This window comes from Eschrichtius robustus, chromosome 1 (assembly GCF_028021215.1).
Source record: "Eschrichtius robustus isolate mEscRob2 chromosome 1, mEscRob2.pri, whole genome shotgun sequence".
Lineage (NCBI taxonomy): Eukaryota > Metazoa > Chordata > Mammalia > Artiodactyla > Eschrichtiidae > Eschrichtius > Eschrichtius robustus.
In genome coordinates, this window is record NC_090824.1 from 116,473,685 (window position 1) to 116,486,045 (window position 12,361).

At 35.8% G+C, this 12,361-nt stretch overlaps 1 protein-coding gene across 2 annotated transcripts in view; it reads left to right on the plus strand.

Annotated features, from left to right (window-relative positions):
• The window catches only part of UNC13C (unc-13 homolog C), a 589,653-nt gene that overhangs the window by 467,180 nt on the left and 110,112 nt on the right, over window positions 1-12,361 (plus strand). For both annotated transcript variants that reach the window (XM_068536284.1, XM_068536278.1), the window contains 2 exons: window positions 7,966-8,062; window positions 8,716-8,859. In XM_068536284.1, coding sequence (XP_068392385.1) covers window positions 7,966-8,062; window positions 8,716-8,859 — 241 coding nt within the window. The remainder of the gene's footprint in view (window positions 1-7,965; window positions 8,063-8,715; window positions 8,860-12,361) is intronic.

Here is a 12,361-nt window from a genome sequence, read left to right on the forward strand (position 1 = left end):
CTGGGAATAGGGAAATGAAAAAGGGAGCTATTTGCCAAGAGAATTCTGCTTCTGGCTCTGTGTAGACTAACTAAACTACACTAACTTAAATCAGACTAACATGCCCACTGAAGACCAACTATAAAAGCAAAATAAAATTAAACAGTATCAGACAGCAATTGAGGCAACCAGGGATTGAGAAGCTATGGTCCCTGAGAAAAGAATTGCATTGAGGTGAACCCTGTATTTGCTGCAGTTTCTCTCCAGTCCTCTCCATCTACACGCATTTACCAATTTGCCATATAAGTCATGGTGGTCAAATAGAAAACAGTAACCCCGAGTTTATAGTGATCTCCCTGGGCTAGAGAAACAAACATTGGTGTTCACGACTCTGAAGGCTGCTTTGTCTTGTGGGACCAACATCCTAGAATAAAGGGAACTACAGAGAAGTAAGTATAGCATGTTGCATGCAGTTTCTCCTTGAGGTATTCTCTGATTCTTTAACTGCCCATGTGTGGAGAGTAAGGCAGAAATAAACAAGTAGAAAGCAGGCACTAAGAGATTAAAAACCAAGCAGAGACTTCAGCAGTCTCACAATGCTGGGGAGATAAAAATTAGAAAGCAAGGCTTCCTAAGAAAGAAGACGCATTATAAACATCCCAGGTTTTCAGGTGAGATCCCTGAAGGACTCTGTCCTAAAAATAAGGGCAAACTGGAAGTAGCCCAGTCTAAAACCCAGTCTTTCCTAGATTGTGGTGAGCTCCCTACATTCTGTCTACAAGAAGAAATTCAGATCCACTTTGGAGGAAATGAACAACCAAATGTTCCATAATTTTTCATAGACAATGCACAATATTTAACAAAAGATTAAAGACTGCCAGGCAACAGGACCAAATGACTAGAATCCAAGAGAAAAAGAGATATTTGTCTTATCAGACATAGAGTTTGATGTGTACTTCAACTTATGGGAGAATTTCAACAGAAAAATGGAACCTATAAGAAGAATAAAATGGACATTGTAGAACTGAAATAGGATGAAATTAGGAATGTGATAGATGGACCTAATGGCAGAATATACATAGCAGAAGAGGGTTTAAAATAACTGGAACATATTTTTCAAGAATATATTCATATAAAAACATAGAAACAAAAAATACAAAATATAGAAAAAATAGAACAGAGATATATGGGACAAATTATAAAAAGGTCTAATGTACAAAGACCTGAGTTCCAGAAAAGGAGAAGAGAGAAACAGTACTAGAGCAGTGTGTGAAGAGTCACTAGATGTGGATTTTGCAAAACTGATGAAAAACATGAAGCCACAGTTCAAGAATTTCTATAAATCCTAAGAAGGGTAAATGCAGGGAAAACTACCTGTAGGTACATCATAGAAAACTGCTTAAAATCAAAAAGAAGAAGAAATCTTTAAATGTACTGGGTCAAGAAAGGGAAGACACTTTACCTTCAAAAGAGCTGCAGTAAAACAGTTGGCTGATTATTCAATAGAAGTGACTGAAACCTGAATACAATGCAATGATACCTTTTAAGTGCTGAAAGAAAACAACAATTTAGAATTCTACAAGTGTCAAACATAGCCTTCAAAAATAAAGGAAAATAAAAGCATTTATATAACTGAGAAGTTGAGAGAACTTATTTCCAGCAGACTCTCACCAAAAATATACTCTAAGCCTTCAGACAAGGAAAATGACTCAAGATAAAAATACAGTAATATAGTAAAGAATTAAAATCATTAAAGAAGGTGAACAAATGAGTACATTTAAAACACATTAAAAAAATAAAAATGAAAAAATAAATAAATAAACACCTTAACTATATAAAATTTTAAAAATCTGTAGAATAAAATATACATAGGATTAGGACTTCCCTGGTGATGCAGTGGTTAAGAATCTGCCTGCCAATACAGGCGACACAGGCTCAATCCCTGGTCTGGGAAGATCCTGTATGCTGCAGAGCAACTAAGCCCGTGCGCCACAAATACTGAGCCTGTGCTCTAGAGCCCATGAGCCACTACTGAAGCCTGTGCGCCTAGAGCCTGTGCTCTGTAACAAGAGAAGCCACCGCAATGAGAAGCCCATGCACCACAATGAAGAGTAGCCCCCACTCACCACCACTAGAGAAAGCCCGCGCACAGCAATGAACACCCAATGCAGCCAAAAATAAATAATAAATAAACAAATAAATTTAAAATAGAAGACAGCAATAGCATGAAAAGGTAGAAGAGTGATACACTGAGTAAATACAAGATCCTTGACTTGTTTGAAAAGTGTAAAATACTCATTTTAAAAAGCTTTGACTATGTCGTGGATGTGTATTATAATTTATAGTGTAACCCCTTAAGGTATAATATAATACTATGCATCAATAAGATAATGGGGAAGGGGAGGAGGATAAAACAAAATTATGTAAAAATCAAGAAACGAGAGTGAAAAGAGGGAAGAGCAAGTAGGAAATTGAGGGTGGGGGAAGCAAGATGATAGATTTAAAATTTAATGTATCAGAAAATTAAGTGTAATCATTAAATGCAAATATATTAATACTCTAGCCAACAAGTATTGTCCTACTAGATAAAATAGCAAAACCCAAAGTATCTTGCTTACAGTTTATTCATCTAAAACATGAGTCTAGAAATGTTAAGTGAAAAGATGAAAAAAATAATTGAAAGGAAAATTACACAGCTATCCTAATATTAGACAAAATAGATTTTAAGATAAATACTTTGAGAGAGAGAAATTTTTCATGATGATTAAAGGAGCAATTCGACAAAAAGATGGGAAAGATATCTAATGGAAAGATAGCCCATGCTCTTGGATTGGAAGAATTAATATTGTTAAATGGCCATACTACCCAAAGCAACCTACAGATTTAATTTGATCTCTATCAAATTACCCATGACATTTTTCACAAAACTAATTATTACCCTAAAATTTACGTGGAACCATGAAGGACCCGTGAATTGCCAAAGCAATCCTGAGGAAAAAGAACAAAGCTGGAGGCATAACCCTCCTAGACTTCGGACAATACTACAAATCTACAGCAATCAAAACATCATGGTATTGGCACAAAAACAGACATGTGGATCAATGGAACAGAATAGAGAGTCCAGAAATAAACCCACACATCTACGCTCAATTAATCTTTGACAAAGGAGGCAAGAATATATACAATGGAGAAAAGACAGTCTCTTCAGGAAGTGATGTTGGGAAAGCTGGACAGCTACATGTAAATCAATGAAGTTAGAACACTCCCTCACACCATACACAAAAATAAACTCAAAATGACTTAAAGACTTAAATATAAAACATGACACCATAACACTCCTAGAGGAGAACATAGGCAAAACATTCTCTGACATAAATCATAGCAACATTTTCTTAGGTCAGTCTCCCAAGGCAATAGAAATAAAAGCAAAAGTAAACAAATGGGACCTACTCAAACTTACAAGCTTTTGCACAGCAAATGAAGCCATAAACAAAATGTAAAGACAACCTATGGGATGGAAGAAAATATTTGCCAATGATGTGACCAACAAGGGGTTAAATTCCAAAATATAAAAACAGTTCATACAACTCAGTAAAAAAACCAAACCACCCAATCAAAAAATGGGCAGAACAAATAAATAAATATCATTTTTCTTTTTGTTCAAACTTCAAAAATAAATAGGCAGAAGACCTAAATAGACAATTCCCCAAAGAAGACATACAGATGGCCAACAGGCACATGAAAAGATGCTCAACATTGCTAATTATTAGAGAAATGCAAACCAAAATGACAAAGAGGTACCACCTCACACTGGTCAGGATGGCCACCATCAAAAAGTCTACAAATAACAAATGCTGGAGAGGGTGTGGAGAAAAGGGAACCCTCCTTCACTGTTGGTGGGAATGTAAATTGGTGCAGCCACTATGGAAAACAATATGGGGGTTCCTTATAAAGCTAAAAATAGAGTTGCCATATGATCCAGCAATCCCACTCCTGGGCGTATATCCGGAGAAAACTCTAACTTGAAAAGATACATGCACCCCAAAGTTCATAGCAACACTATTTACAATAGGCAAGTCATAGAAGAAGGCTAAATGTCCATTGATAGATGAATGGATAAAGAAAAAGTGGTACATATATACAGTGGAATACTACTCAGCCATAAAAAGAATGAAATATTGCCATTTGCAGCAACATGGATGGACCTAGAGGTTATCATACTAAGTGAAGTCAGACAGAGAAAGAAAAATATCATATGATGTCACTTATATGTAGAATCTAAAATATGATACAAATGAACTTATTTACAAAACAAACACTCATAGACACAAAGCAAACTTATGGTTACCAAAGGGGAAGGGGGAGGGAGGGATAAATTAGGAGTCTGGGATTAGTAGATACAAACTACTATGTATAAAATAGATAAACAACAAGGTCCTACTGTGTAGCACAGGGAACTATATTCAATACCCTGTAACAAACCATAATGGAAAAGAATATGAAATAGAATATATATATATATATATATATATATATATGAAACCATAACATACATAACTGACTCACTTTGCTATACACCAGGAACTAACACAGCATTGTAAATCAACTATACTTCAATTAAAATATTTCAAAAATAAAATTTAAAAATATATTTCATTTCTAAATTTGTATGTATCAAATGACATGTCAGCAAAATATATAAAGCAAAAATTGTCAGAAGTAAAATGAAAAATCAAATCTACAATTCTATTTGGAGATTATACATCTTTCAGAAACTGATTGAAGAATCAGAGAAAAAATGTTATTAAGAAAAAAGACATTTCAACAACATGATATCTGTCCATCCATTTCTGGTCACCCAGAGTTTCCACAAATTTTCATAGATATTATTTACACACATACACACACACACACACACACACACACACACACACACACACACTACCTATCTACAATTATAACCAGCAATGAGAAAATACATATTGTTATCAGATGTACATGGTGCATTTACCAAAATAGACTATCTGATAGCAAGTATGATGAATTTTAAAAGACTGAAGCATATACTGTATGTTCTTGGACCACTGTGGAATTAAGCCAAAAATCTACTCCAAGAAGATAACTAGAAAGTCACCAGATAGGGAAATTAAGCAGATACTCTAGATCATTCATAAGTCAAAAAACAAATCACAGTGTAGATTACATGATAATTTTAACTAAGTGATAAAATATGGCATGTCAAAACTTGTGGATTACAGCTAAAACAGTAAACAGAGGAAGATTTATAGTTCTAGTTCTATAAAGAGAAAGGAAAAAAGGCTATGAAATCAGTAATATAAGTTATCAGAAGAAATGTTTAAAAGCCAGTCAAGTCAAGAGAAAGTAGAAGAAATAATCAACATGACCTGGAATAAAAATAAAGTAGAAAATTTAAGGAGAAATTAAAAAGCCAAGTGTGCTTTTGAGAAGACTATAAAAATCAAAAAAACCTTAGTAAGGCCAGTGAAAAAAGATATGTCACAAATTACCATTATCAGGAAAAGAGGTCACTAAAGATGCTACAAAGATAAAAAATTATTAAGAGAGTATTAATGGTAGCACATTTAAAAGTTAGACAAAATGTACAAATTCCTTTAAAAAGAAAACTTATCAAGCTAGCATAGGAAAAAAGATAAAATCTGAGCGGGTCTATAACTATTTTAAAATTTGAATCCTTAAATAAAAATCATGTCACAATTAAAACTCCAGGCCCAGATGGCTCCAAATGGAATTCTTCCAACTGTTTAAGAAAGAATATCAGCAATGTTACACAAACTGTTCCAGAGAAGGCAGGAATACTTCTCAAATCCTTTTTGAGGTCAGCATATCCTCACTACTAAAACCTATTGAGAACCTGACAAGTAAGAATAATTACAGGCCAATTTCTCTCTGACCATAGTTTAAAAAAATAAATGAAATATTAGCCAATAGAATTCAGTGGTCTATAAAAACAGTAATATAACATGACCATGGGGAATTTATTCCTGGAATATGAGATTAGTTAAACATTTTAAAAGCAATGAATGTAAATCACCACATTTAAATTATGAAGGAGAAAATCGCTACAATCATTACACTAAATATATAACAATAATTAGATAAAATAGAACATCAATTTATTATAAAAATCTCTTATCAAGTTAGGAATAGAAGGGAACTCTCTTAATCTAATAAAAGACCCACCCTTCGAAAAAAACTGTACAAACCTTCTCATGGATAAAATTTTGAAAACTTCCCCTGAGATCAAGAATGACTGATTATATATATGTATAACTGAATCACTTTGCTATACAGTAGAAATTAACACAACATTGTAAAGACTCAACTATACTTCAGTAAAATAAATTTTTAAAAAAAGAACGAGACCGATAGCTGATAACATCATTTTTATTTAACATTGTGCTAGAAGTCCTAGACAGTACAATAAGACAAGAAAGAGAAAAGTATAATGGTTGTAAAAGCATATAATGATGCTATCCATATGTGTATATGACATATTTATACACCTAGAGAATTCAAAAGAAAGTATAGGAAAACTAATAGAATCTAAAAAGTGAATGTAGTAAGTTCATTGAATTTCTATGTGATAGCCACAGTTAGAAAATTACATATAAACAATACCGTTTGAATGGCATTAAAACTGTGATAAACACATGTGATGAAAGATGTGCGTGCCCTCTATTCAGGCAACTATAAAATATTACTGAGAGGATTACTTAAGATGAACTAAAAAATATACAATATTCCTAAAAAGATGCATTATTGTAAAGGAGGTAGTTCTCCCCACATTGACATACAGATTCAAAGCAATCCCATAAGGAGTCCCCGCAGCTATTTTTGTGCAGATTGACAAGTTCATCCAAAAATATGTACTACATAGAAATGCGAAGGGCTAAGACTAGCCATAGCGATCTTGAAGAGGAAGTAAAAAAGTTGGAGAACTGCACTATCAGTCATCAAGACTTATTCAAAAGTTAATTATTAATTGTATGGTGCTGTGCATGACAAATAGACCCATGAAACAAAATAGTCCAGAGACAAATCCACACATTGCTGTTACCTGATTTGCATCAAAGATGCCAACTCAAAGCAGTGGGGGAAAGGATGACCTTCTAAATAAATGGTGCTAGACAAGTGTACATTCATACGGAAAAAAGAACTTTGAAACTTAGACCATTCACAAAACCCACCTACTGGTGGATTGCAGATCACTAAAAGTTAGAGGTGAGCACCCAGGATCAGTTACAGGAGATGAGTCGGTGTAGATGAAAGCCAGATGGTAAAGCCCTAAGAAATGAGAGAATGGCACAGTGGGGGACATAGCACACAAGATCTACATTTTACAGGATTTTGAATTGTAAAGGGAATTGTAGAGTGGGAATTGGGGACTAAGCATATTTGAGACAGCATTGGAAGGGCCAAGAGGAAGGTAGAGACTGAAGGTAAAAGAGAAGGGGAGATATATATAGATATAGATATATATATATATATATATATATATATATATATATTTACACACACACACACATATATACACACACACACACACATATATATACACATATGTGTGTGTGTGTGTGTATATATATATATACATGTATATATATATATATACACACACACACACACACACACACACATGTATATGGTACACTGCACAGCATGCGGGACCTTAGTTCCCCGATCAGGGATTGAACCCATGAACCTGTACCCCATGTAGTGGAAGCTCACTTGGACTCCTAACCACTGGACTGCCAAGGAATTTTGGGAAGCGGATATGTTTGAGAAGTGAAACTAAAGGTCTTCAAGGTAGCAGAACTAGAAAAAGAGAATGAAAAGAGATTTTTGGTCCTGAATTACTCTCAGATAAGAAAAGAGCAGCATTCACTGTTAATCATGGGCAAATGACATCGTTTATGGTATGCAATACTATTGATTTTTTTTCAGGTGGTTTGAACCTTTTGTCATGCAGTGGCTAGATGAAAATGAAGACGTGTCAATGGAGTTCCTTCATGGAGCCCTGGGAAGAGACAAAAAAGATGGAGTGAGTTTAAATGACTTTCAGATTGCCTATTGTCAAGATGCATTTACACTGCTCACTTTTAAGCTAATGGGAATTGTTAGGCTTATTGCTATTAATTAAGTTTAATTTTAATCCTCTCATTACCAAAATATAATTAAAACACAATTTTAAATGCTGATAAGAACCCTAGGGAATCACTTTTAAAAAAAAAATCAATCACACTTTTGCCCCAAGATTCTTTACTCCTTGAGTTGGTCTGAATCTACAAGTTCAGTGGGTTTATACAAAGCTCCCCTGTTGTTCTGGAACCTTTCCAGGATTCCAGGATTAGGAACAGACACCCTCCCAGTCCCTCTGGAGCAAATCAAATGTCTTGAGCCACAATCGGCTTGCTAAACCATCCTAATGCCTGTGGGGAATGAGAAATTGAAAGAACCAGTCCCTCAATTCAGTAATGGAGAAACCAATTAATAGCAACCTGCCCCATGATATTAGTTTTACTACACTTTCCAGAAAAGGAGATGGATGATTTTAAAATGAGCAAGCATTTCATTACTGGGAAATGAAAGTACCTGATATAGGAGATTGAGCCGTTTTTGTGAAATAATGAAGATTCCTTCCACAGTCCCTCTAAAGTATGCTTATGAGGATGGTTTCACCTTCTCTCCCCTCAGTTCCAGCAGACATCTGATCACGCGCTGTTTTCTTCCTCTGTGGTTGATGTCTTTGCTCAGCTTAATCAGAGCTTTGAGATTATTAAGAAACTGGAATGCCCCAATCCTGAAGCATTATCTCACTTAATGAGAAGATTTGCAAAGGTAGGTTAAATGGAATGAATCCTTTCTTCACTGGGACTATGGCATGTTGTTATTTTCCTGCACAGAATTTGAAAAATGCTGTTGTTTTGTAACATTAGTCTTGTCTGACTACTACCCCAATTTAATTTTCTAATTCCAGTAAAAATAGGCTGTTTCAGGTTTGTCATCTGACTCTCTTTTTACCCTTCCTGTTTCCTAAGTATGGATTTATCATCTTAAAAAACCTATTTATTATTCACATATGAATGACTCAGTCATTTGTAATTGATGAGACTACCATAGGTGGCCAAATTAATTTCTATTTCAGCTTTGTAGCTGAAAATAGATCTTGGAATTTCATATTCAAATCACAGGTATTTTTTTTTTAATCAGTAGTACGATAAAAAGTATTTGAACTTGGAGTAATGAAAACTGAGTTCTAACTTCAAATCAGCCAATAACTGTAGTGTGAGTCTGAGCAGTTCCCTTGATTTTTTTTTTTAACATCTTTATTGGAGTATAATTGCTTTACAATGTTATGTTAGTTTCTGCTGTATAACAAAGTGAATTAGCTATACATATACATATATCCCCATATCCTCTCCCTCTTGCGTCTCCCTCCCACCCTCCCTATCCCACCCCTCTAGGTGGTCACAATCAAGGTCACAAAGTCCCTTGATTTTTATGAGTTTAGTTTTCTTAGTTGGCAAATTGATTTTGAGCAACCAGATTCCTCTGAAGACCTCTTCCTCCTCTTATTGTCTAAGAAGTCTTGCAAACTACTTACTACTTTGCAAAAGTTTCTGGGGAAATATAAGAAATAAAAAATGCTGTCTCTGCCCTTCAAATCTTAAAAAAAAAAAAATATATATATATATATATATATATATATATATATATATATATATATATATATATATATATATATATAATAAGACCACATGGCATGAACTAATTGGAAGATGGCATGAAGAGGGACACAATTCAATCTCAAGCACAGTAGAGTGCACAGTAAGTTGAGCGGAAGGAAAACTAATGAGAGCTGAAATACAGTTTCCCTGGGAAAACAGGGCTCATTCAGCCTAAAAAGGTGAAGTTAGAAAAGTATTTTAAGCCACAGGAACAGCAGGAACAAAGGGAAAGGAAAAGCTGAGCGTGACGTGAAGAGCAGGGAGAAACAATCCTCTGGCAAAAAAGAAGAAAAAAGGAAAAGAAAAGGAAAAAAAAAAAAAAAATCTGTTCTGGGAGAAGTAGTGGCGAATGTTAGGAGAGTGAGGATGGGTCCAGATCTTGAAGAGCTCTGCTTCCCAGGTTGAGAAGTTTATACTTAATCTTTTGAACAATTTAAGAAACAGTGAATATTTGGAGAGTTTGAATCACGGTAGTGATACGACAAATGTAGGGATGTAGGGCAATGACCTACACACTCCTATGCCTGACGGCCCTAAGGATAAGCCTGGTTTCATGGGTTGGATGATGGCAGAGGTTTCAGCTGGCTGTTTATTTGACAAGGGCTTACTCTTTGCCTCACTTGCACAATTTACTAGCCACTTTAAGAGATGTGGTAATGAATAAGCACAATCTCCAACCTCAAAAAACCTATAATGAGATGGCCAAACCTATAAACAACTATGAAAAAGTCAAATGCTATAATCAGGGTGTCTCAGAGGTTGAAAAAGGCCTAGTGTATATCTATATCTTTCTATCTATATAGATAGAGAGAGAGAGATAGGTAGAGAGATATAGTTATAGATCATGTTAAAAAATAAAGACATGCCAAAACTCAGTGAAATTGTATAATATTTAAGACATATTAATTTGCTAGGGCTGCCGTAAATGAAATACCACAGAATGGTGGCCTAAACAGTAAAAATTAATTTTCTCACAGTTCTGGAAGCTGTAAATCCAAGATCAAGGTGCCAGCAGGTTTGTTTTCTTCTGAGGGCTCTCAGGGCTTCTTGCAGATGACTGTCTTCTTACTGCGTCCTCACACAGTCTTTCCTCTGTGTACCTACACCCCTGGTGTTTCTATGTGTGTCTAAATTTTCTCTTCTTATAGAGACACCAGTCATATTGGATTAGGGCTCACACTAATGGCCTTATTTTAACTAACTCACTTTTTGAAAGGCCCTGTCTCCAAATACAGTCATATTCTGAGATATTAGGAGTTAGGGTTTCAACATATAAATTTTGAGGGACAAAATTCCGCCCCTAAAGGATGTATACATTTAACATGCCACTGCTTTCAACCACAGACACCGACACAAGAGTAGATTACTTCATTTGCGTTATCACAAAAAGTCTAAATTTGAGATCCTTTACGAATGGGAGGCTTGAGACTGACCCTGTCATTGGCCCTGGCTCTTAGAAAAGTTTAAGCCTGGTTCACTGACAGGTGGATTAGGAAAGGGCTTCTTGTAGGAGGCAGCATCTTTATTAACCGTAGTAAGATAGTTTTGCTGAGGTAACCAGGAAACCAAGAAACTGTATGATTTAACACAACAAAGATTTACTTCCTGCTCATCCCACATCAGATACTGGTTGGGCGACCCTATGGGGGAGCCTTTGTCAGAAATAAACAAAGCCAGATACTAGTTAAAGTTGTAAGGACAGATTTTAATTAGCAATAAATGAGTGCAATGGGGAAGAGTCCAGACTGAACCAGAGTCAATTTTGACTTGTACAGACGTCACTGGTTGTTTTAGAGACAGAGTGTAGGAACAGGGAGGGCACAAGCAGGGGCTCAAAAAGCAGGAAGAAGGGGGTTGGTCCATGGGAAGCCCATCTGGGTTTGCTAACTGGTGCTTATCGAAGTTAGCCTCCTACCCTCCCGCAGAGGCTGGGAGGCAGGGGCCCTATCTTCAGATGTTGGCTGGAACAAGTGGCAAGTCTTTTGGCAGCCTTGTGTTTTCTCAGGCAGGCATTTTAAGGGGATGTAGGATCATCCCAGGGCTGTGGCCTTGAGCTGTTAGAAACTATGCTACTGTTTTGTTCAAGTCTTTATAGGCCAAGGTTGAGGCCTAGTAGGGGCGAGGACTCGGAAGAACCCGGGTAGAGTTTGGTCAAGAGAGAATCTTTGTTGTCCTTCACCATTCTGTGACTCAGGAGTTGTAGCCTGAGAGGTCCCACTGAAGAAAGAGCATAGGATTCATAGAGTGCTGTGCAACTGCAGTTGGAGAGTTAGACCCGCGTTGTAAAGAGTCGTAAAGAACTGGCAAAGTGGCTGAACTTCTTTAGTAGAAAATGAGGAGCCAATGAAGGCTTTTAGGCAGACAAGCTGTCAGCCTAAACTGTATTAAAATATTTATCTGCCATGAGATATTTTGAACTCCAGTCTTTATATCTGTTTACTAGGAAGACTAAAGTAACCTTGCACTTTTAAAGAGGGTAATAATAGCTAAAAATCATTTATGGAGACTTTCTTGGTAGCAGCTGATTCCGATTTCCCATAATGGGGAAATCTGCAGTGAATTCTGCAGAATTATTCTAAAAAATTCCCAAAGTCTTCTCTTGACTAGCAGCT